General features: G+C 40.7%; 2 protein-coding genes across 3 annotated transcripts in view; both read left to right on the forward strand.

The window, feature by feature from the left end:
- The first annotated feature begins 1,934 nt into the window (after window positions 1-1,934).
- Window positions 1,935-25,763, forward strand: part of LOC129757834 (oxysterol-binding protein-related protein 2) — a 94,328-nt gene continuing 70,499 nt past the window's right edge. For both annotated transcript variants that reach the window (XM_055755154.1, XM_055755162.1), the window contains exon 1: window positions 1,935-2,235. The gene's annotated coding sequence lies outside the window, so the exon portion shown is untranslated. The remainder of the gene's footprint in view (window positions 2,236-25,763) is intronic.
- LOC129752056 (uncharacterized) lies at window positions 8,685-13,396 on the forward strand. Its single transcript, XM_055747850.1, has 3 exons — window positions 8,685-10,424; window positions 10,598-10,954; window positions 13,140-13,396. Exons 1-3 carry the CDS (start codon window positions 9,500-9,502, stop codon window positions 13,394-13,396), a joined length of 1,539 nt encoding a protein of 512 aa, XP_055603825.1. The 5' UTR covers window positions 8,685-9,499.

Consider the following 25,763-nt stretch of genomic DNA (forward strand, 5'->3'; position numbering starts at 1 on the left):
ACATACCCATAAAAAGCATACCTTAGCGAGTTCAGTATGATTTTTAGCGTAAAATCATAGTTTAGATTCTCCTCTATCGATGTGTCAGAAAATATTGTCTTATTCGTTTTTCTCTGCTTGGTGACACCTTATTGAAAGTGTTTTAAAATTTAGATCGAAATGGAGAAAAACCTAAATTGTGAAATTATTACGACACAAGGGCATTTTAAGGAAAAATTCATACCTGCCATGATCAATCACAGCATTTAACACAAATTGGTAATATTTTGCAGACTTGAAACGTTTCAGATTCTTCAAAACAAGGGTGGCGCGTATTAGCCACATGGGGCGTTATATGAACTTTTCCCCTATTCCACGTACAAATTGTGTTAAAAATGGGTGCAATCTTTGAAGAAAATTGTTTTCTACAAATGCCTATGATTTTTTATTACTTAAATTGCTATAGATGCTTCAAAAACTTGATTTTTAAAAACCTTATTCAAAGTCACAGAACAAAACTGTGTTGCAAATACGCGCCGCCGTGTATTCAATACGCGCCTAGCAGCCGAACACAGCCGAAAGCAGCCGAAGACCGAAAACACACCAATACTTACAGACACTTTGAATGAAAATAAAATCAAAATGGACAAATCAAAATTAAAAAAAAATAAAAGTAGATTTTTTGGGCTGAATTAACGCTCAAAATAAGGTTTTAAACTTTTTGTTCATTTTCAATGAAAATTGGCCTTTTTGAAAAATCAATGCTATTTCCAGCCTACTACGATTGGCGCGTTATAACGAGCGCATGGGCCGTGATAAAACATACCCATAAAAAGCATACCATAGCGAGTTTGGTATAATTTTTTAGCATTAAATCGTAGTTTAGATTCTCCTCTATCGATGTGTCAGAAAATATTGTCTTATTCGTTTTTCTCTGCTTGGTGACACCTTATTGAAAGTGTTTTAAAATTTAGATCGAAATGAAGAAAAACCTAAATTGTGAAATTATCACGACACAGGAGCACTTTAAGGAAAAATTCATACTTGCCATGACCAATCACAGCATTTAGAACAAATTGGTAATATTTTGCAGGCTTAAAATGCTTCAGATTCTTCAAAACAAGGGTGGCGCATATTAGCCACATGGTGCGTTATATGAACTTTTCCCCTACTGGCTGATTCAGTTAGATTCCGCTCTTCTTACTAAAGCAGCAAAAGTGGTCGCGAAGAGGACTTCGTCTCACCTATGAGAATTTAGTTCTCTTAGATCCTAAGCAAAATTTTACGCTTCAACTCTTGACCACGAGGAGGGCCACCCAAAACGCCATTCTTACCTTGTTAAAAACAGTGAATTTTAATGAAGAATTTACCTTTGAAGATTCATCATTTTTAGTCCTAACTCTCCATTAAATTTGAGATCACTTCTAGAGATGCATAATTGTCTGGTGTCCTCACAATTTGACAGCGCTATTTATAGACCGAGAGTTTCCGCCATGCTCACGACTGCCCATTATTGCGATAGCCCAACCGAAAACATCATTTCACCGCGCGCCTTGTTGTCAAACTCTCCCACGCAGCAGCAGCACATGTTTCAATGTCAATTGTTTTCCCTCCCAGCCAGTCAGTCAGTCAGCCAGGTGTGTCAAGTTCAGCATACTCCCGCGCACATTTTCCATCCTTCCCTTCTACGTTCCTCGTGCGGGAGTTTTGCTGCATGTATGTGAGAGTGTTCATATCAGTGAGTTCCTCCCTTGGCTTTTTTGCCGCTGCCTCGTAGAGTTTCGCTTATTTTAGCGAGACCTTGACGCGCCAAAAAGTGGACCCCAAGGGCTGTGTAGGGGGTGGATGTGGGGGATTCAGTCAGCCGCCGTCGACGTCCTTCGAAAGATGTCTGTGTGTCCCATCAGGATCATCATCATCAACATCATCATACGGCAACAGCAGCAGCAGCAGCAGCAATTATCCTGTTCATTCCTTCGCTCGAGTTGGTCGTTAGCGGTTTGAACTTCCTTCGTGTCCCAGATTCAGTGTGTTTGTTCTGCTATTTTTGGCTGCTGGATAGACTCTTACAGACTGTGGAAGGGTTTCTAGTTTGAAGAAAAAATTCGTTTAAAGAAACAAAACTCGGGTTTCGTGCGTCCGGTGACAGTGAATAGTTACTCCTATTTGCGGAGCGGTTTTGAAAAAAGGGTGGAGTGCAAACTACTATCTGGTGCAAGTTCAAGGGATTTTTTTACGATGGCAAACCACTTGAAGGTGATTATAAGAGAAGGAGGAAATCCAACAAGTCAAACGAATCATCCATCCTAAAGTGCAGCATCAGTGAAAAATCAATACGATGTTTTATGTTTGAAAATGTTCACGGTCCTCCTACTAAGTCGCATAGCATAAATTTCTCCACCTATTTCTGTGTAGTCTTCTTCTATCGCATAACATCATCTTGATTGTTCAAACCTACCTACAGAAAAATGATAAAAACAACCATACATCCATAAACATTAACATTTAGAAGAGCACTCATGTACATGCATTCCCACATAAAAAAAAACTTGCACATCATTCCGCCCTGTCATCCCCATTCATCCAAGTCAGTGTACGGCAGACCGAAGCGTAGCGCTAAATGAGATTCTTCTTGCCCTGGCTCCACCATTTCGTAGATTTGTCTAGTCGATAGTTTCGCTTCCCCAATTCCTCCAGTCTTGGTTCTGTAGCATCTTTGCCATTTCTCCTCGCTCACGTGTCAGTGCCAGTTTATGTCAAGCCACTTCACAACATCAGCCAGCGGATGGGTGTGGGAGGTAATTGTCCTTGTTGAGATAGGCCACGCCACGCCACCGCTTGAAGGATGTGTTCGCTCTTCTTCGGAGCCCTCGAGGCCTTTGCAATTCTGAGCGCAGGTCAGTGATTCGCTTCGCACACGGTAAACGATTGGCAACAACAATAACAAAAGAAACAAACAAAAAAAACATCAAAGAAGGCATTGGGAGAGGCTGTGGATGAGTGGGTGAGTTCCCAACTCCCATTGATGGGTGGGTGGAAAATCTCTCGGAGGAAATTCAGCGCAAAGAGAATACTAGGTATATGTATGTAGAGAATACATTCAAGAATTTGTCTCTGTTGTTTACTTCCGTCGAGAAGCAGTGGCGTACATATCGAGAAAAGTTGAGTTTTGAGTGATATACGACGATTTTTGGTTGATAGTGTCGAATTGACACAATAAACCTGATTAGGGAGGGATTTTGTTTAAGCTTGCAGGAGCCCCGAAAAATTTCATGAAATATTTTGATCAAATTATGGGCCCTGTTGACGGTGGGCGTTACAAAAAACCGATTTTGCTAGCGAAACGCTTCAAACTAAAAAAATATTATAAGTATTATTGAAGCGACTTAAAGTTATGCAACTTACATTAATAGTTTTCAGGTATGTTCAACGCGTCAACGTGTTTGCTGATTATGCCGGGAAACAGTTAGGAAACCTGACTTTCTAATAAATTTCGGTTAATACCATTTAACAATATTTTAACTTGAAATCTAAGCTGCTATGTAGCGGAACCGATTATAAATCAACGGAACCGATGGAATAATAAGCACGGCAAGCTTAATATTCGGGAACAACTATTATAGAAGACAGAAATTAGTTCACATTATTTCACAATTTTTCATTAATTTGTGTGATTCACATTTGTTAACCTCGAAGTAGTCACGTCGGAGAAGTGTGACAAAGTAAGCAAGGAAACGACGGCGATGTCAATTGGATGCCGGTCGTCGTTGCGTCTGTCAAATAGCCTCTGCGTCCGCCCCAAATAGTTTCAAGATTCGTCACGATTGTTTGGCGGCGTCTCGAGGTACTCTCAAGCAGTGCACTCAGTTCTCACAGGCCCTGTTACATAAGACGAGTCGAGTAACTCGACTCAACTCCAGTCACTGTAGTCGAGCGAAATGTCGTATTACGGTAGTCGAGTGAAACAGCTGAGTCACGAACCTTCAAGCAGTCGACTCAGTCGAGCTACTCGACTGAAATTTGACTCGACTCGACTACTGTAATACCAAAATGGCTCACTCGAGTAAAATAACTCGTTACTCGTCTTATGTAATAAGGCTCTGCCATTACCTTTAAAAATGTCAAAACACTCGCTTGTGATTCTTACCACAGGCTTAAAAATACCAAATCAGCCTAGTTTAACACGTGATACGAAGCAGAAGCGAGCAGACTGGTTTCACAGGCAGTCCTCCCTGAGTATAAAAAAAGCTAATGTGGAAAGAACACGTGAATCACCAACTCCCGAAAATTGACAAATTGGTTAAGTTCAATATCAATTTTCGAGGAAACACATAGAACAACTTAGAACCATTTGTCGAATGAACACATAGTAGATTTGTATTTAATGAACGTTTATTTAATATGGCTAACGACAAATCTGCTGCATGCTGATTGGTGTTCATTTCTTATCCTAGGATTACATTTATATTTGATCGAATGTTCCTTACTTCTCCCTGTTTCCAGGGGGTTAAAGTTGTCAGATTGCCCGGTTTTATCCGGCGCTGCCCGGATATTTAATTCTAAATTTAAGAACAGTCCGCCCCGGCACGGTTGCCCGGATTTCATTGAAAAATGCTTGGATTTAGCCCGGATTTTTTCATTTTATTTGGCAAATTAAACAAAAAAAAAACCTCCAAAACGAAATTTTTTGAGCAAGTTTTATAAAAAAATCATGAATGGTTTTTTGGAAGCCTAAAATACGGTTCAAAATCAATCGATGAGTTTTGATTAAAAAAAATGTTTTTTTTTCATTTTTTTTTTTATTTTTGTGAAGGAATTTCTGAGTTTTGGCAAAATTTGCCCGGATATTGTCCGGAATTATGGTCGCTAATTAGAAATCGAATGCCCGGATTTTTCCAGGTTTTTATATAAAAATTGCCCGGATTGTCCAGCCCGGATACGTGCTTCTCAATATGTTCATATCTTCGGTGGACGAACAGCGGATCAGTTCCACGACAGATATTGAAGACGGTGTTTCAGTAAGGATGGTGGCGTGGGAAACGATTGATTGAGTCATCCAAATGACGGCTGACGACTTTTCCGACGATAAAGGCCGGAATCCGAATCCTAACCGTGGAATTGTACCGGAACGAGAACCGCTGGTCTGAAGTTGGCTTTGCATCTGCATATGTACATAACTGTCGAATCACGACAGTTTTTAAATTAAATCACACACAGATTGACCTAGTATTTTTACTTTCAATTATTTTTGATAACGCACACGGAAGCTAAATAATAAATCTTCCTGGGAAGGTACAAGGAGCATTAAAACACTCAAATCAGAAGACACGTGGCATAACGTATCTCACGGTACAAAGACGCGGAACAAGAACCACCTCACTATCTGTTTGTTTGCCACGGTTAAGTTCGGAATAACCCAGTAGATTCAAGGGATTCTTTAGGGGACTCGAGGTACTTCAAGGGACTCGAGGGATGTAGAGCGCAATGTAGCATGTAATTGACCACACTAATGGAGGAATTGTTGTCACTTCTGTCATTTTTGCAATTTTTGTTATCTTTTTGGTTTTTATTTTTTGTTATTTATGTCATTGTTGTTATTTTTGTGCCATTTTTGTCATTCATGTCATATTTTCCATTTTAGTTCACGTAAATTGTTTGAGTTAACTAATTTCTCCACGAGTTTCGCCCTAACTGCTGTCATTGAGTTCATTTATCCATTCAGAAGTCTACGAGTTTTGTCCGAGTTTTGACCCTCAAGCAGGCGGCTGCTACCCCAAGTTATCATTGTTCGGGTAAAAACATGATGGTGAGTGTAGCAACCAGGGGGGTTTTGGGGTTTAACCCTTTTTCCCATGGAGATTTTCTATGTAAAATTTTCATTTCAAGAAATGAATTTACCATAGTAACGGAAAATGACTATCAGAAAAGGTGGTTTAAAAAAGTGTTAACAAAAATATCGCATAATTGGCTAGTCTCCGGCGAAATTTATTTCTAAATCAGACACGGTCACAGATTGAAACTAATTTTTAAATTTTGAATTGAGATTTGTAATTCATAAACCTTCTTTTTATTGAAACTCAAATCTTGACACACAAAACCTTACTCGTCTTTAGAAAGGGTTTTTATTGAGAAGCGTAACTAAACATGTTCAGAATTTGAAGTAATCCATTTTAACTTCATCGAGTAATAATTTTACACCTCAACAAGTTGGTACTTACTGGTGTTTACTACTCACGAAAGTCAACAGAATCAGCAAAAAAAAATATCTAAAACCTACTATCCATTGCTTTATTTCTAATCACTTTGATTATAGAAAGTTGTTTATGCCGTATTTTCTGCTCATTTATGTCATTACTAAAGCTATGATCATTAGACTAGTTCACTTTTCGGCTTTTTTTGCTGATATCAACGCCACTTACAGAGTTTGATCCTCATTCATTTTCAAGTACTCTGGCCGAATTGAGCTCATTTGAGTAAGTTTCCAGCGTGCGCTAGAAGTTTTATTGAAAAAAGTCCATTTTTCTGGAAAATTTTCGTAGATGTGTTCTAGCAAGCTGTTGTTAATATAAAATGATAATTTTATAATGCTCGGTGATTGGTATGACAAGCATTCGTATGGACCTGTTTTAGATAATTGACTAAATCAAACCGAAAAAATTTAAAAAATCATAAACTACCAACTTTTACAGAAAATTTACTCACAAGTTAAGAGCTTAAAATCAATAGTAAATAGAAAAAAATATTTTCGATATAAAATTTTCATAAAAAGATAGCCTTATTTATAACCTTTAATTTGATGTATAACACTTAATTATCGCAACAGTACAAGCAAAGATATTCATACATTCACATCACATTCTTTGAATCATAATGTTGTCTCCATTCAAGTTTTAGCATCATGCAACCTGCAAAACGTGGCATCAAGAGGACTTGCTTACAACTTGATCAAAGCGCGCGCTTTCTTTAACTCCTGGCCCCGTCATGGGGTACTTGATTGAATAAAATATCCTTTCTTGTGCAAAGGTTGGTGTGGAGCAAACTTGAATGAAAAATATTTTATCAAATCAAATTTGATGCATAGATATTTGAATAACTTGGCTCGGACTCTTGCGATCATTGTATAACATCAAACTAAAGGTTATAAATAAGGCTATCTTTTTATGAAAAGTTTATATCGAAATTTTTTTTTTCTATTTACTACTGATTTTAAGCTCTCAACTTGTAAGTAAATTTTGTGTAAAAGTTGGTAGTTTATGAATTTTTAAATTTTTTCGGTTTGATTTAGTCAATTATCTAAAACAGGTCCATACGAATGCTTGTCATACCAATCACCGAGCATTATAAAATTATCATTTTATATTAACAACAGCTTGCTAGGAACACATCTACGAAAATTTTCCAGAAAAATGGACTTTTTTCAATAAAACTCCTAGCGCACGCCGGAAACTTACTCAAATGAGCTCAAATTTGGCCAGAGTACTTGAAAATGAATGAGGATCAAACCATGTAAGTGGCGTTGCGATCAGCGAAAAAAGCCGAAAAGTGAACTAGTCTAATGATCATTTAGTATCCGAACATTTCATTTCGGTGATAGCTACATTACTAGAGATCGTATTTGCAAAACTTTAGCAGCGTTGTGTTGGTTATGAAAAGGACTATTTTGTCTATTTTTGCCAGATTTTGAAGTTAACGTGTGTTTGAAATATTTATGATGCAAAAAGACATGGTAAAAATAATTTTGCACAAATTTGCGCCATTTGCGCATTTTGCGCCTCGAAAATTCTTCATTGTCGACTTGAAAACTCACGAACTGTTGATTTTTTCTGATTTTTTTTTTGGACCAAATGGTTAAGAAGTATAAGGAGCCACTTTAAAATCCACACGAAGTTCAAACCAAGCATCAGAGTGGAACCCTTGATATAAATATGGTAAAAAGTCTATGGTTATTGGGGATAACTTAATGCAGACCCCTTAAATAATGCAATAAATCCATTTCCGGTAGGCAAAAAGTGATGCCTGACTAGTAGACACCATGTAACCGATTTGATGCAGATGTGTTCTGATGGAGAAATAAATTTATGTTAAAACCGAATTTAAGAAATCAAATTCTTCGAGATGCCTACTCATGAAAAGGTTCCAACCAGATTCCAATTGCTTTTTCCAGGTGAGTTTGTGTAAAATATCATGATTTTACAAAGTTTTTGCTCCTGTGGTAAAAATAATAGATCAGAACATGATTTAAAAAGTGTGCAAAGATAAAAAAGAGATTTTATGAAAAAGTATGAGTATTTCTTGAAATCATTTATAAATATTTTTTTATATTTTTACATTAAATGTCATATTAACACCTTCATTTCCTCCATAGAAAGTTTTTCGAGCAAATGAATAGTTATTAATATACACACGTTTGTAACTGTCCGGATTCTAAATGATCATAGCCTTAATTTTATGCTGATATAAAATATTCTGGAAAAAACCAATTTGAGTCTTTTCATTCAAAATGGTTTTGATAAATTACACAAGGCCACACAATTCACAGTTTTCCAAGGTGCACAAAATAGCTCATTTTAATCAATTTGGGTGCAATAAGTTTTTATTCCTTCACCTTTCATTTTTGAAATAACTTCTAAAAAAAGGAAATCATTTATAAATTTCTGATTTATTTTTTGACAAAAATTGAAAACTGTTCGAGCCAAACTCGAAGAATTGGCAACGTCGCAATTGCGCCACCAACGAAAAAAGTCATCACCGATCACCGCCTGCTACTTTTGTGTGTTGTTTGTCCATTCAAGGACATGCATTCATATGTGTACATAGGAAACGCCGGTAAACGCCGGCCGGCGTACAACAACAATTGCATGCTGTTACTTCAGTCAGCGAGCAGTGGAAAGTTCCATTGCGCACACAGATGTTTGTGTGCGTGTGAATGAAGCAATCATTCAAGCAACTGACGTGTTCGCCAATCCATTCAGATCCATTCAAGTTTCCGGCCAGTTAAGACGTGGCTCTTTAAGAAGAAGTTCCAACGAGTTGAAATTAGTTCCTGCTGAGTTAAGTTCCTCCTTTAATTCCTTCCAAGTTAAGTTTTCCTTCCTCCGTTAAGTTATGTTTCCTTCAATTAATTATAAGTGTAAATAGTGTAAATAAAACTGTAAATAGAGAACATTTAAGTGCCAAGTTATTCAAGTCAAATCCCTCCAATTAGCATCCGGAAAATTGTGTCTTCGGACTTTCGAACGGTCCCCAAATTCGAGCAAAATACAGTCCACGGCTCTTTCATTGGTCCGATTCGAACCGGATAAGAACTTTGACTGTTTCGAAAGTCTGCTGCGCTCCGGATGCAAGTGTTAAGTGAGAAAAGGCACGCAAAAAACTTAAGTGAAAAATTTAAAAGCTTTACCGTAAACAAGTGACTTGACAAAATTTTCCTGCCAGTGAATCGGATTCAGCGTTAATTGGTGCTGCTCCAATTTTTAAGTGGTGTTGCTGATTTTCCCAAATTTTTATAACCGAACACAATATGAATTCCCCGACCCAGAAAATGAAGAAAATAGATGCTCTGATTTTCCGCAGGGAACATGAGTTCCAAAAAGTGAAGAAGATTTTCCATGTGCTCCATCCGAGTGATGATTTGAGTATCCAGATGACTGTAGGAAGAATCAGAGCCTACTTTATGTTTATCGGCCAAGCACAAGAAGAATTTTATGCCGCTCATAAACAAATCCTTGATCTAGCTCCCTTCAAGGATCTTGAAGCCCACTTCCAGTATCTTAGTGTCTTTGAGTTGCTCTGTTCTGAAGTTTTGATCGCTCTTCAAAAATTCTCTTCTAACATTTCAACAAGTTGCATTAGCACAACATCCGCCTTAAGTTATGCACCATCTTTAAGAAATGAAATTCCAAGCATAAAATTAAGAGAAAGTTTCTCGATCCAAGAAGAGAACATCTGCCCTAAGTTTGAACAATCTTCCGTTCAGCACCTTAAATCCGAAGAAGAATCAAATGAAGATTTTAAGACCAATTCTGTAGACATTAAGAAAAATCCTGAAGAAGATAAGTCTTACCCTGATGAGGATAATATTCCTCAAAAAAGTGGAGTGAAATTTCCCCCAAAAGAAGACGCGAGTAAGAAGCAACTTTCGGTTCCGCCCCAGAATGAGTTCCATGTCCAATCCGCCAGCCAACTTTCCAATGATTTGTGTTGCAAAAATCTTATCTTCCCTACCGATGATCCCTTCCAGTGTAAGATACCATTTCCACCTGTTGAGAAAAATCCTGAACTTAAGTCAGTGAAATGTAAAATTCTTCGAGAAAGAAACATTCAGCTACAATCTAAGATGCCAAATTTTCCTACCGTTGCTGAAAAACGTCCGGATGAAAATCCAAATTTTAAGTGTAAAAAACTGCCTGAGAAAAATAAGAAGTTAAGCCGTTTCCTTCAAAACCGTGAGTGCCTCAAGAAAATCCAGTTTAAAAAGAGTAGCAGATTTCCTTACTCCAAAAAGCACCAACTTTTCCAACTGAACGACTGTCGTTTGGTGCATTTTCCTGAAAGAATTTTGCTTCGTCGCCATTCCCAAGCAGATCCCTCGACACTCAGGGAAAATTGTGTGTTCCAGTCCTGGCTCGTGAGTGCGGGGTCGACAGTGCGCAAAAAACAAGACATTGCGCGCGCTACTTCAAGGTCCCCAACGTTCCTAACAGCCCGACGTCGAGGAAGATTGAAATTCCGAAGATTCCCGGGGAAGTATGTTCGAGCCAAACTCGAAGAATTGGCAACGTCGCAATTGCGCCACCAACGAAAAAAGTCATCACCGATCACCGCCTGCTACTTTTGTGTGTTGTTTGTCCATTCAAGGACATGCATTCATATGTGTACATAGGAAACGCCGGTAAACGCCGGCCGGCGTACAACAACAATTGCATGCTGTTACTTCAGTCAGCGAGCAGTGGAAAGTTCCATTGCGCACACAGATGTTTGTGTGCGTGTGAATGAAGCAATCATTCAAGCAACTGACGTGTTCGCCAATCCATCCAGATCCATTCAAGTTTCCGGCCAGTTAAGACGTGGCTCTTTAAGAAGAAGTTCCAACGAGTTGAAATTAGTTCCTGCTGAGTTAAGTTCCTCCTTTAATTCCTTCCAAGTTAAGTTTTCCTTCCTCCGTTAAGTTATGTTTCCTTCAATTAATTATAAGTGTAAATAGTGTAAATAAAACTGTAAATAGAGAACATTTAAGTGCCAAGTTATTCAAGTCAAATCCCTCCAATTAGCATCCGGAAAATTGTGTCTTCGGACTTTCGAACGGTCCCCAAATTCGAGCAAAATACAGTCCACGGCTCTTTCAAAAACATTACTAAAATAAAGGTTCTAAATAAATTATCAACTTTCCCCAAAACCGCTAAAAATTTTGACTTCTGCGTCTAAACAAGATATTGAAGTTTTTCATTTGTTCACTTTTCCCCTTTCTGTAAAATAAGAGATTTTTAACAAATTTTTAAAAAAGTCTTAAACCAAATTGCGTATAAAATATTAAAGCAAAAATCAAATCGCTGTGCAGACTCCAACAAATTTGTCAAATGAAATAATACCAAATTCTAAAATTTAAATTTAAAAATTAACTTTAATAGGACCCAATATTTAAATTTAAGGCGACCAAATATTCAGAGCTTGAAATTTTAAACTTTAGGTTAAACCTGTGCTTGACAATTTATAAACTTTTCACTTATTTCTATTATTTATAATCATCTTTTGTGAATCGATCATGAATTTTTAGTAAATTTAAAATTATTAACTTTTAAAAGTTTCAAAAAATGAAGTACCAACTTTAATGCTAAATTATAATTGGAAATGCTAACTCAATTAGTATTTACTTAGGCCTTCAATATTTACACCAAAATTTGAAATTCATTAGTTTTATTTATAAGCGGTTTCTAATCAATTATTAAAAAGTCACTACCTCTACTTTGTCAGTATGTTTTATTATGAATATATTATTTTTATTGTGAACTTCGAAAATGAACTTTGTAGCCTTGTAGTTCTCATTTTGCCCCTACAGTGACTGGTTTTCAGCTTTCGGCAAAAAAATTTAAAATGCATTTTTAAACGTTTTTATCTACTTTTTCAAGTTTCATCCAATTAGGCAATAGACTGTTTGAGTGTCTGAACACGAAACAATGATGTAATTCACATATTAAAGCTGTTCTCTATGGTTAAATAAGCGTTTTCCTTAAGGTGGCCATTATGCCCTTATCTTCCCTATGTGTGTTGAATAAATTTTCTTAAGTTCTAAATGATTTTTTTTCCTAATCGAGTATTCGCTTTTCAAACCAATTTAAATTAGGGATTCAGATTTAACTCAATAAAGGATTTGGAAATAATATTTTATGTATAATATTTCCTTTTATGTCCAAAGCTTAAAATTCTGGTTATATGTAGCAGTTGCACCATTTGAAAATTTCGATCTCCACAAACCGATTCAAGGTATCGGTTTGGCGCCTTCATGTAGTCTATTGGAACTGCTCGATTCGATGTCTTCATCGAACTTATGTTCGAAGATTGAGATCCGTGGCTTATTCACCTCAAGCCGTTTCCTTTTAATGTTTCATAAGGTATGGATTGAGAGGGCAAGATCCAGAATCCAACCAATGAGCGAGCGACGATCTTAAGTAACCAAAATCCCGAAGTTTTTCTAAAGATCGCTCGGGAAAAACGTATTTCCTGCTTAGGTCAACGACCGGGATCACTTGCCCTGATCTGAGGCTGCACTCCACAAATCACTTTGATCTGGGTAGTGAATGTGCGTGGAAGTGCGCCTTTTTGACCGCGTATCGAGTTTTACCTTTCCTTCAGAAAAGGTACATGAGATGATAGTGATTGGATTTCAAAACTGAAAATTAATATTCTTTTTCTTGTGTAGCCCATCGCTTTAGGCTACACCAATTAATGATAGGTCAAAGTGCGTGCTTATCGAAATTAGGCCAGGTAAAGACGTGCGTTATACCGTGCCCGTGTCAGTGCTAACCCCGTTGCCGTAAGGCACATTATTTGTTCGCAGCAGCTTCAGAACACGCCGTTAACACGCATCCAGATTTCTTCGGCAAGACGCCGAAGCCGAGCGACCCGCTAACCTAAGCTCGGTTACCCAATTTCCGAAACATCAGCCTGCCCACATCGGAAACCGTCCGCGTGGTTCCGTCACGTTCCGGTTCGAGGTCGAACCCAGTACCCTGAACCTCTGTTCTACAAGAGGGTCTTATGTTGCGCCCGAGAGGGAAATCCGGAAGTGACCACCAACACGGGGAAGGACCATCGCATCATCGAAATTCAACTCCGCTCAACCAGGAGCGAAGGAACCGCAGCAGTATCACCACTGAACGAGAAGCCGCATCGTCATCATCGCCCGTCATCGCAGCCGTGACGTCATCCGCTCCATCCAGTCGATCGAGCCGAGCGGTAGAAGGTATGATTCTCGCAGAGCACATGGTGAGTCGAAACAATTGTGATGATTTTGTATTTGCCTTTCCCTCCCATAGAGAGCGTCCGCAAAGAACGCAATTATTGCAGTGAAATTGTTTCGCTCGGAATGCGATCTCAACAATTTTAATCGCTTCCGCGAATTCTATGATTTATCCGAAATATTAATGAATTCCCTGCATTAATCTTGGCGAGGCCAATGACGCCCAAAACTGCTGTTTGTAAATCCTTTTGACCCATAAATTGTGTCACATTAGAAATCTATATATATAGTCCTGAATTTTACTTCGGCCGAAGACCGAACAGAATTACCATGATCATGATCGAAAACCTTTATTACTAAAATTCGAATGCATTCGTTTCACGAGTTACGGATGACCACGTAAACTCCAGCGGGAGCAGCTATCCATCATCGTTCCTGATTGGCTGAGTAGAGCACTGCACGGTAGAGATAGTTAGAGAGAATCGCACGCACTGGTAGGCTAGCTAGAAATAAAATGTAAATAAGAAGAAGTATCTTAGCGCTACGAATAAATCCATCTACATTACATTATACTTACCAAAATGAACTAGCAAAATGAAAAACTGTTGATATCACTCCAAAATTAAAATGTTTATTTTTTGAATACAAGATACCAAACTATTATCGTCAAACCTACCTAAGAGTTTTAATTTGATGATTTGGAATTCCATCACTTCGCGAAACGTGTCCACTTTCAATTCAAATGTTTGAATCTTTAGCTCTGGCAACTTCCACTCGCTGCCGCCATCTGGTGATGAGTAGTTTCGTGGACCAATGATGATTATTTCTCAGGTATGAGTGATTTCTACTGGGAGGTTTTTAAGTAAAGTTTCAGGGTTTTGAATATTTTTGAGAGTTGGCCGAGTTAACCTCGAGTTCATCGGTTGCTGGTTTTGGCAAGTCAAACTGTCTCGATCCTTCTGACCTTTTGGAAGAGCTATAAGGACTCGCCTTGTGGAGAGTCTCAGCCGGGCAAATTAATCTTGGTGTGTCGTCCCTTTTAAGGGTGGCGCATAAGCGACACGCTTGCACCGGATCGGACAGTTTACGGCTACAGATTTGGCGCCCAACTGCAGGTTTCTAAGGCTGCATTTACGGGTATTTTGGAGAATCACAGTAATTATATATAGACTTGTTTTTGCTTTAGAAAATAATATTCGGTATATACTATGTACACTAAGGATTCAATTTTCATTTGGAACTTCCTATGAAAGATTATTAATAGATTATTCGGTTCACCTTTTTGAGATTTTTGGGATACTGCGTATAGTAAAATACTATACAGTTGCGTGTGCGAATGCTCACTGCTTAATTACAGCTTTTGCTATAATTCTTCGGTTACTTAAAAACTATACAGTTTTCGTTATATAGACCCGTAATCTTCGGATAAGTCGTTACAGACTGCGTATAGTAAAACACTATACAGACACGTGTGCTAAAGTGCACCATTTCTGATCAAGAAACGAAGTAGTTTCTGTCTTTAAAAAAAAAAAAAACTGCTCAATGTTTTTGTTTAGAATATTTTCTCAACTATTAAGGAGAAGAAATTTGTTGATTTTCTTGTGTTTTTTTTTATTCAATTTAATTTTATTTTTCTAGTTTAATTATTCATATTTTATTTTCTATATTTCCATTTACTATTTTTTTTCTTATTTACTTATTTATTTTTAATACATTATTCATTTTTTTTATTCATTGTTATAATTTTTTTTAAACATTTTTGGAAAGTGCATAACGGTCAAAATTTCTTCAAAATTTGAATTAAAAATGGAGAATTTCCCGCGGGTTGACCATTTGAATAATGACGAAGTGAATTACGAGTTATTGATTCGTGGAGAAGTGAAAGCAATGGAGAGTGATCTAGACGAAAAATGTAGGTTGTTACGGAGGCTTTTCCAAGACGATGTAAAGGAAAATCGGGAACATATTTCTCCGTATACAATTGAGCAGGAGTTTGACCGGATTGCGGGGATTGTAAACGATCTTAGACAGAAGCTGGAGGAGAAACCTGATGAGATCAGTTACTCTCGGCTTAAGCACTACCTCCAACGAACCCTTAGATGTCATGCTCCGGATTCAGCGGCCAAGGAAATGGTCAGGGAATTGGCGAACGATATTCGGTTGGTCTTGGGGAAATTTCGTCCGATCAGGTCTTCAAAGAAAGGCGTTTCGGAGACTGAATCGGATAGGGATCCTCAAAGGTCGAGGCGAGATCCGAGGCAGAGACCGCCTAGTCAAACATCACCGCGAGGTCATCAGTACACGGCACAGGGAAACACCCCTCAGATTAGCGCTCCTATTTTGACAACTTCTCCTCTCGCACCAGGAACGCCAACAGGTGGGGGTGTAATGGGGGTTGCAGGTACACAGCATTCACTTGGGAATGTCTCGGTACCTCAGCCGATCCATGCATCTCCAGTGTTGCCGTTTTCTGTGCCCACCCTGAATTACTACACAGCACCGTCGGTTTGGCCCGTTGGCCAATACACAGCATCTCCTGTCGTGAACACGGTGTGGTCACAGGCTAGACCCAGCACAGGAGCTATTCCGAAGCAGCCAAAAGGACATCAGGAAAGCGGAAACGAGCAGGATACGGCGGCGTTGTTGAGGCGTATCGCGGATCTTGAGCAGCAGCTGCTAGACACGTGGCGTGATAAGAGCGAGAATCCAAAACGACAGCCGGTAAAAATACCACATATGGGATCAGAGCAGACTAGAACGGAACCACAATCGCAGCAGGACCAGTGGATCCAGCCAAATTATGACAGATGGGAGGAGCAAAAATCGGTAAAGCAACGTGGGTATCCTGGGAGTCAATTTCGGCAAATACCAGACGAAACTGAAGACGAAATTCCACATCGTCTTATGTACGGGAATCCGAGGAGATCAGACGGTAAAACTCCCAGAGTTCAGCGTGGTCCTTGGTCGGAGGATCGAAGGACGAGAAACCGACGTCAATTTACCGAACTGGACGGCAGTTCTTCGGAGGAAGGCGCGTTTGTTGAAGTCAGACGTGGCAGACAACAGCGGGTAATCAGTGATGCTGAAATCCAAAACGCTGATAGACGGATGGAGAAATGGCATCTGACCTTCGATGGCGATTCACGCAACCGATCGTTGGAGGACTTTCTTCTCAAAGTCCGGAGATTGGCGAAGATGGACAGGATCGCCGAGGACGTGTTGCTTCAAAGGGTTCATACAATCTTAAGGCGCGAACCATATGATTGGTACTTGTGCTACGCGGACGAGTTCACGAGCTGGCAAGAATTTGAAGAGAACATAAGATATATGTATGGAAATCCTGGTAAAGACTGGGGAAATCGGCAGAAGATTCACGAAAGAAAGCAACAAAGGAACGAAACCTTTCTTTCCTTTAAAATGGAGATTGAAAGGCTTAACATGACTCTTTCAGAACCGATGAGCCAGCGCAGTTTATTCCAGGTCATCTTCGAAAACATGCGGCCGCACTACAGGTCGAGATTATCTTTGAGAACGATAGACAGTCTGGGGAAACTGGAGTACTATGCGTACCGAATTGACGCGAACGATCCTGCATTGCAGAGCTGTCGGGGAGGAATAGTCAAACCGAATCTACACCACATTGAAACGGCCGAGAATTCGGACCACACGTATTCGGGGTACTCAGAAACAGAAGAGGTGAACGAAGTCGCTGGGAGGTTTCAGGATAGGCGCAGAGGACCAAACGCGTACGACAAGAAGACGGTGGGCAAGGAAGTTGCTCAGGCGCCAGCAAGGACTGCGGACCGGCCAGAGGCCTACTGCTGGAATTGCAGGAAACCTGGTCATCTGTGGAGGAACTGTAAGGAGGAGAAACGGATATTCTGTTACATCTGCGGGAATCCGGGTAAGACGTCGACCTTCTGCGACAGCCATCCTCGGAAGTCTCGAACGGGAAACTAGAGGAGGGATGCAATAAAGGGAACAATAGCATTCCGATCAAAGAACCAGTTCCCAGCCAAAAGATGTTCGACGATCCTTTTACGCGTGTGTGTGAGGTAAGGGTACAAACCGAAACTTGCCCACACGTGACGGTGAGAATCTTCGACAACGACTACGACGCACTTCTCGATTCCGGGGCGAGCGTAAGCGTGACCAGCATAACGGACATCGCGGAGAAAAACGGTCTACGACTTCACCAAAGCCCACTCAAGATTGTCACGGCAGACAAGACGGTTCACGAGTGTTTAGGGTTCGTCCAACTGCCGATAGAATTTCGAGGGACTACGCGAGTGATTCCGACGCTGGTGGTACCACAGGTTTGCCGGAAGTTGATACTGGGGTATGACTTCTGGAAATCATTCGGTATCCAGCCAATGATTGAAGGGAGAGACGGTTACGAGCAGATAGCGGTTCTACAGAGCGAAGATAGGAAGTACGCCGGGGAAGGGGTAATCGACATCACACTGTGCCCTATTGAAACGTTGCCTGCTTTAAGACAATCAGACCCCGACGATACCTTGGATATTCCAGCGCTTGAACTACCAGAGCCATCGAAAACTACGCCTGAAACCATCGAAACGGAACACGACCTGACCCCTAGGGAGCGAGCACTGTTGGTGAACACCGTCCGGGAGTTTCCGATTACCACCGAGCACCGCTTAGGCAGGACACATGTTTTGCAGCATGAGATAATTCTTAAAGAAGACGCAAAACCGATTCGACAAGCATTGTACCGATGCTCTCCAGCAATCCAAACGGAAATGGACGCGGAACTGGAAAGATATAAGAAGATGGATGCGATCGAGGAATGCACGAGCGAGTGGGCGAGTTCCTTAGTTCCGGTGAGGAAATCCAATGGGAAGCTGCGAATCTGTTTGGACTCTAGGAAGATAAACGCGCTTACAAAAAAGGACTCGTACCCGATGCGTTCAATGAGCGATATATTCCACAAACTGGGAAGGGCCAAATATTTTTCGGTGGTGGACCTGAAGGACGCCTACTTCCAGATTCCCTTGAAGGAGGAATCGAGAGACTACACGGCTTTCCGCACTAGTCAGGGTCTCTGGAGGTTCAAAGTTTGCGCTTTCGGACTGACCAACGCACCTTTCAGCATGTGTCGACTAATGTCACGAGTCATTGGATTCGATTTGGAACCCCACGTGTTCGTATACCTGGACGACATCGTCATCGCAACGAACACGTTCAGCGAGCACATCAGGCTTTTAAAAATTGTTGCTGGGAGACTTTCGGGGGCCAACTTGACCATTTCGCTGGATAAAAGCCGCTTTTGTAGAAAGCAGGTGACCTACTTGGGGTATTTGTTAACGGACGAGGGAGTTTCGATAGACAATTCGCGTATCGGTCCTATTTTAGATTACGCACGACCAAGATCCGTCAAGGATATCCGCCGTTTGCTAGGGTTGGCGGGCTTTTATCAGCGGTTCATAAAAGATTATAGTAGGATTGTCGCACCGATTTCAGATTTACTGAAAAAGGTTAAATCTAAGTTCTCCTGGACTGAGCAAGCAGAGCAGGCGTTCACCGAGCTAAAAGGAGCTCTGGTTTCGGCACCTATCCTGGGTAATCCTGATTTTAGTCACCCTTTCGTCATCGAGTCGGATGCTTCGGACAACGCGGTAGGAGCGGCCCTTGTTCAAGTAGTCGAAGGGAACACTAGAGTCGTGGCCTACTTCAGCAAGAAGCTCAGTAGCACACAACGGAGGTATGCAGCAGTGGAGAAAGAGTGTCTTGGAGTTCTCTTAGCCATCGAGCATTTCCGGCACTACGTGGAGGGGACGAGATTCAAAATCGTGACCGACGCGCGTAGTTTGCTGTGGCTATTCACAATGGGCGTTGAAACGGGGAACTCTAAACTCCTAAGGTGGGCTCTCAAGATACAGTCTTATGACATTGAACTTGAGTACCGTAAGGGAAAAAGTAATGTCCTAGCCGATTGTCTGTCGAGGTCAGTCGATGCCATTTCGGCCATGCAAATCGATAACGAATACCAGATCCTTCTAGAAAACATCATCAAAGATCCTCAAAAGTATCCCGATTTTCGCGTTGTTGACGGGGAGATCATAAAATATGTTAAAACCGAGGGAAGGTTAGAAGACGCACGATTTATGTGGAAGAAGTATCCACCGAAACCGTTTCGCAAGGAAATCGTAGAGGAAATCCACAATCAAGCTCATCTCGGAGCGGAAAAGACCCTCGCAGCTGTGAAGCAAAAATATTTCTGGCCTCTCATGAGCTCTGAAGTTCGAAAACTTTGTAAGTTCTGCTTGGTCTGTCAGACAAGCAAAGCTACCAACAAAAATACTACACCGCCTATGTCTACGCAGAAAAAGATTGCCGAGTATCCATGGCAATTTTTAACCATGGACTATGTTGGTCCATTACCTGCTTCAGGGAAAAGTAGAAGCACATGTTTGCTCGTAGTCACCGACCTTTTTAGCAAGTTCGTAATGGTTCAACCATTTCGACAAGCAACCGCGGAATCATTAGTTCAATTCGTGGAAAATTCCCTATTTCTTCTTTTTGGAGTACCGGAAGTCGTGCTGTCGGATAACGGGACTCAATTCGCGTCAAATTTCTTTCAGAGTCTGCTCAAAAGGTACAACGTTACTCATTGGAGAACGCCGAATTATCACCCGCAGGTAAACGATTCAGAGAGAGTAAATCGCGTTATCACGACCGCCATTCGTGCGTCTATTAAAACCGATCATAAGGAGTGGGCGAATAACGTCCAAACGATCGCGAACGCTGTGCGAAATTCTGTCCACGAAGCCACGCGTTATTCTCCATATTTCCTGATGTTCGGCCGGAATAAAGTAGAAGACGGGAAAGAATATCGGCACCTGAGGGACACGAACGCGTGCAGTAGCCTGTTACAACCGGAAGAGAGAGAGAAGTTGTTTGAGGATGTCCGCAAGAATCTGAAACGTGCCTACGAGAAACATTCATCGTACTACAACTTGAGGTCTAACGCGAACTGTGCTACGTATGTGGAAGGGGAGAGGGTCCTGAAGAAGAATACCGAACAGTCGGACAAGGGGAAAGGGTATTGCGGGAAACTAGCTCCGAAGTACATCCAGGCAGTCGTGAAACGTGTAGTCGGAAGTCACTGCTACGATCTAGAGACCCCAGAGGGAAAAAGATTGGGGGTTTTTCATTGCAAATTTTTAAAAAAGTTTGCAAATCCTTCTTGAACTATCCTGAGTTCAGAGAACTAAATATTCTAGCTATGAAGTTCTAGTAAAAGAACAGACAATGCACCAGTTTGCTTCGGCACTGGCGGCTTAAAATATCTTTACGATCTTACAATCGGTTATCTAACGAGTGCTTTTGCTAACGTCCTAAGACGACTTAATCATTTTTCATAAAGTATCAGCCAATTGCTTTCCCCTCGACCAGAATGTAAGAGCGAGTTCTTCGGTACACCGTTAGAACGATGACCTACCTAACCAGAAACTCGGAGTCGATGACGTTGATGAGGAGTACGATATTTCGGAAGTTAAAGCGGGAGTCCGGCGGTGGGGAAACCCGGACGCTGATCGCATTCAGACTCAGAAGTCCGTAAAGACGATGTTGAGCAACCCTAGTTAATCGAGCTGGCTGCAACTTTTTGAAAATTTGTTCTAAGAAGTTTTGGGAATCGCAAAACACCGTTTAATGTGGGAGAAGGGATCGCGCCTAACAAAAAAAAAAAAACTTGCACCTACACAAAAAAAAAAACCCGGTCGCGACGGCCCTATACAAAAAAAAAGGTTGGAAATGAGAAATAGGTGGCAAAGCTTGCATTACGCATAATTTCCCTAACCGGAACCTAATTTATCATCACCTTTCTCATTTTTTCTCAATAGTTCTATTTTTTTTTAGTAATGTTAGCAATAGTTCACAATCTTAACCTAATGTTAATATTAAAATTAATGTGGTTTGATTTTCCCACTTACAGAATTTTTCTTCCCTTATATTCTAGAATTACAATTGGTCCTTAGATCTAACATCGAGTACCTTACGTAACTAGGTGGAAGATTTAACTTGTATATATTAGTTTGTAGTTGTTTTATTTTTTTTATATATTATTTTGAATTTGGTTGAATATTTAGATTTTTAGATAATTTTGTTGTTTTAAGGTTCGGTATTAACGTGGAGTTGACCACGTGAAAATGCACAGAGCATTTTAGTCTTCGGCTATCTGACAGCCAGTTTGGGTCCAGGTAGAGGCAATCGGGACGTAAAAGTTCCATATCCTCGTCGAATTGCCGGCTCCAGACTTCCGTGATTCCGTCCGAAGACAACCGTACCTGCACGGTGAAAAAAGCACAGCGTTTTCTTTGCTTTCCGACAGTCAGCGTGAGCGCAGTGTCGGCAACTCGGAAACCGACAAGATTCCATCACCCCATTGTGTCGTAGTTTACGGATTGAAACGGTTCCCATTCGAAAACAGTACCAAGGGAGGCTGATTGGAAAGTGGTTTTATCGGGAAATTAGTATGGATCTTGGATTGCTTCGGTGAAGAGTAATTGAGCGCGAAACGTTACTGGTGCCGTTCGCCAGTTGGATTGGTACCAAGTCGTAACACGGAAGGGGGAGTCAAATATTGTTTCCGAGTCACCTATCGAACCGATTAGCAGGACGTCTCTTGTTCGTAGGGAAAACGATCCGGGAACCGACCAGCTTCCATCAGGTGGCATCATCAAGAACCGGAAACTTCGTTGATTCATCCGGCAAGGTCGTCTTGTTTTACCTAAAAAAAAAAAAAAAGAAGAAAATTAAAATTAGTTCTCTAGCCTTACCTTTGGAACGATAGCAGTTTCCTTGGGTCAAATCCGGAGCTGTCTTCAAGAAGGCCATTGAAATAAGTTCGTTGAGGGGTGGAGGCCAACAATAATTCCAGCCTTGCAGCTCGCGTCAAGAACAATCAGATCTGCCTGAAGATGCATAGCGATTTTTTGTTTCCGGATTTCTGACATTCAGGTATGATCCCGTTCCGCCATGGCGTAAAATTCAAGCTACAAGCTTGGACGCTCTAAGATTGGTTTCCAGCTTTGCGAGCCTTCGGTGAGGTTGCAGTGCGAAGTAACACTGAATGATCATCCAGGGATGACACTCAGAGAGAAGGAAAAAAACATCGCTGATAGCTTCCGTTCGAAGCAACAATTGCTTTCCGGGTGTGAGAATGAACATCTGAGGCAAAATTCCAGATTCATTAGGAATCGTTTTCGACTTTCTCGAAGTACCTTCGGATACCCAACATAGTAAGCAGCAGCACCAGGAAATTTTCGCTCAGAGGTCAAGTCAAAGTTCGAACAACAGCATCCCGGAACAAAAATCGTCACTCACGATTCTCTGTTTCGCACGCAGGAACAGTACCGTCGCTAGCCGCTGCACCTAAAAAAACAAAGGGAAAAGATTACAAAATGTTCATAAAACTTACCTTTGGATCGATAGCTGTTTCCTTAGCAGTCAGTCCGGATCGTTCTTCAAGAGGGTCGCTTCGGGAAGATGTCCAGTCGTCGAGCCAGCGCAGCAGTGGTTCAGCAGATTTCGCGTTTCCATCATAATTCCAGAGAGCCAACGTTGGTGTTTTTGTCCACTGAAATAAACCAATAAATAATCAATTACTCACCGCTAATTCATCGTCAAAATACACCCGCTTACGTTTTTCAAATGTTAAGAACATTTCCGGCACAAATTAGCAGATTAAAACAATAATTTCGTGAAAATTTTGAAAGACACAAAAATTTTCAACAATTTTCGTTTGTTTACATTCACTACCTGACGTTTCTCGCGGCCGTGCGGCCAACTTGGTTTTTGTGTTTTGGAGATTTTAGCTGTTGGGATTAAGGGTATGCGGTACGCATATTCAGTTGCGTATGATATTAATCGAAAGTTTTTCGATGCAAATTTCTCAATTAAAAGATTGAGGTTCTCAAGTATGTTCACTGCGGAAGTGTTCGTTTAACCGAAATTTTGGTTCGGGATTAAAACATTGAACGGTATGATGTTCAAGTGGGATTTCTTTTACCAGATTCGACTTCTTTGACCAGTTGTAAAACTGGGTTTACAGTCGAAATCAGGAAGATTTCCGTTTAAGTAGGAGTTTTAGTTAATCACTTAGGAAAGTGATCTGCGGTATATTCTGTAAAGAATTTTTTCCCAAACAATTGATTGGGGTTGATTTACGGAATTACCTGTTTTGGGGTTAAATATATGAAGAATAATCATTACGCTAGATGGGAGATTGGTGCGAAATTATGTGTTTCAAAATTGTTTGAAGTTTTCAGAGCCAATGGACCATAGTAATGAAGTATTTGGGTTTGGATTCTCAGTGAATGAGATTCATGTGTAATGTGAAATGATTGTGAAACCAAGAAAGCCAAATAGCTTAAGAGAAAAGTCAAGATGTGAATGTTTACATCCTTTTATGGTGAACCTTTCGAATGAATGGATTTTGTAAATATTTAGGATAGTTCTAGTTTTTATTTTGTACATAGTATTTGATTAGTTAGTAAAATTTTCAATTGGTTTTCCCCTCACGAAAATTTGGTTTCCTTCTGAAACCAAATTTTCGTGAAACAAGTCTGGTGTTATGTAGCAGTTGCACCATTTGAAAATTTCGATCTCCACAAACCGATTCAAGGTATCGGTTTGGCGCCTTCATGTAGTCTATTGGAACTGCTCGATTCGATGTCTTCATCGAACTTATGTTCGAAGATTGAGATCCGTGGCTTATTCACCTCAAGCCGTTTCCTTTTAATGTTTCATAAGGTATGGATTGAGAGGGCAAGATCCAGAATCCAACCAATGAGCGAGCGACGATCTTAAGTAACCAAAATCCCGAAGTTTTTCTAAAGATCGCTCGGGAAAAACGTATTTCCTGCTTAGGTCAACGACCGGGATCACTTGCCCTGATCTGAGGCTGCACTCCACAAATCACTTTGATCTGGGTAGTGAATGTGCGTGGAAGTGCGCCTTTTTGACCGCGTATCGAGTTTTACCTTTCCTTCAGAAAAGGTACATGAGATGATAGTGATTGGATTTCAAAACTGAAAATTAATATTCTTTTTCTTGTGTAGCCCATCGCTTTAGGCTACACCAATTAATGATAGGTCAAAGTGCGTGCTTATCGAAATTAGGCCAGGTAAAGACGTGCGTTATACCGTGCCCGTGTCAGTGCTAACCCCGTTGCCGTAAGGCACATTATTTGTTCGCAGCAGCTTCAGAACACGCCGTTAACACGCATCCAGATTTCTTCGGCAAGACGCCGAAGCCGAGCGACCCGCTAACCTAAGCTCGGTTACCCAATTTCCGAAACATCAGCCTGCCCACATCGGAAACCGTCCGCGTGGTTCCGTCACGTTCCGGTTCGAGGTCGAACCCAGTACCCTGAACCTCTGTTCTACAAGAGGGTCTTATGTTGCGCCCGAGAGGGAAATCCGGAAGTGACCACCAACACGGGGAAGGACCATCGCATCATCGAAATTCAACTCCGCTCAACCAGGAGCGAAGGAACCGCAGCAGTATCACCACTGAACGAGAAGCCGCATCGTCATCATCGCCCGTCATCGCAGCCGTGACGTCATCCGCTCCATCCAGTCGATCGAGCCGAGCGGTAGAAGGTATGATTCTCGCAGAGCACATGGTGAGTCGAAACAATTGTGATGATTTTGTATTTGCCTTTCCCTCCCATAGAGAGCGTCCGCAAAGAACGCAATTATTGCAGTGAAATTGTTTCGCTCGGAATGCGATCTCAACAATTTTAATCGCTTCCGCGAATTCTATGATTTATCCGAAATATTAATGAATTCCCTGCATTAATCTTGGCGAGGCCAATGACGCCCAAAACTGCTGTTTGTAAATCCTTTTGACCCATAAATTGTGTCACATTAGAAATCTATATATATAGTCCTGAATTTTACTTCGGCCGAAGACCGAACAGAATTACCATGATCATGATCGAAAACCTTTATTACTAAAATTCGAATGCATTCGTTTCACGAGTTACGGATGACCACGTAAACTCCAGCGGGAGCAGCTATCCATCATCGTTCCTGATTGGCTGAGTAGAGCACTGCACGGTAGAGATAGTTAGAGAGAATCGCACGCACTGGTAGGCTAGCTAGAAATAAAATGTAAATAAGAAGAAGTATCTTAGCGCTACGAATAAATCCATCTACATTACATTATACTTACCAAAATGAACTAGCAAAATGAAAAACTGTTGATATCACTCCAAAATTAAAATGTTTATTTTTTGAATACAAGATACCAAACTATTATCGTCAAACCTACCTAAGAGTTTTAATTTGATGATTTGGAA

Source organism: Uranotaenia lowii, chromosome 3 (genome assembly GCF_029784155.1).
Source record: "Uranotaenia lowii strain MFRU-FL chromosome 3, ASM2978415v1, whole genome shotgun sequence".
Classification (NCBI taxonomy): domain Eukaryota; kingdom Metazoa; phylum Arthropoda; class Insecta; order Diptera; family Culicidae; genus Uranotaenia; species Uranotaenia lowii.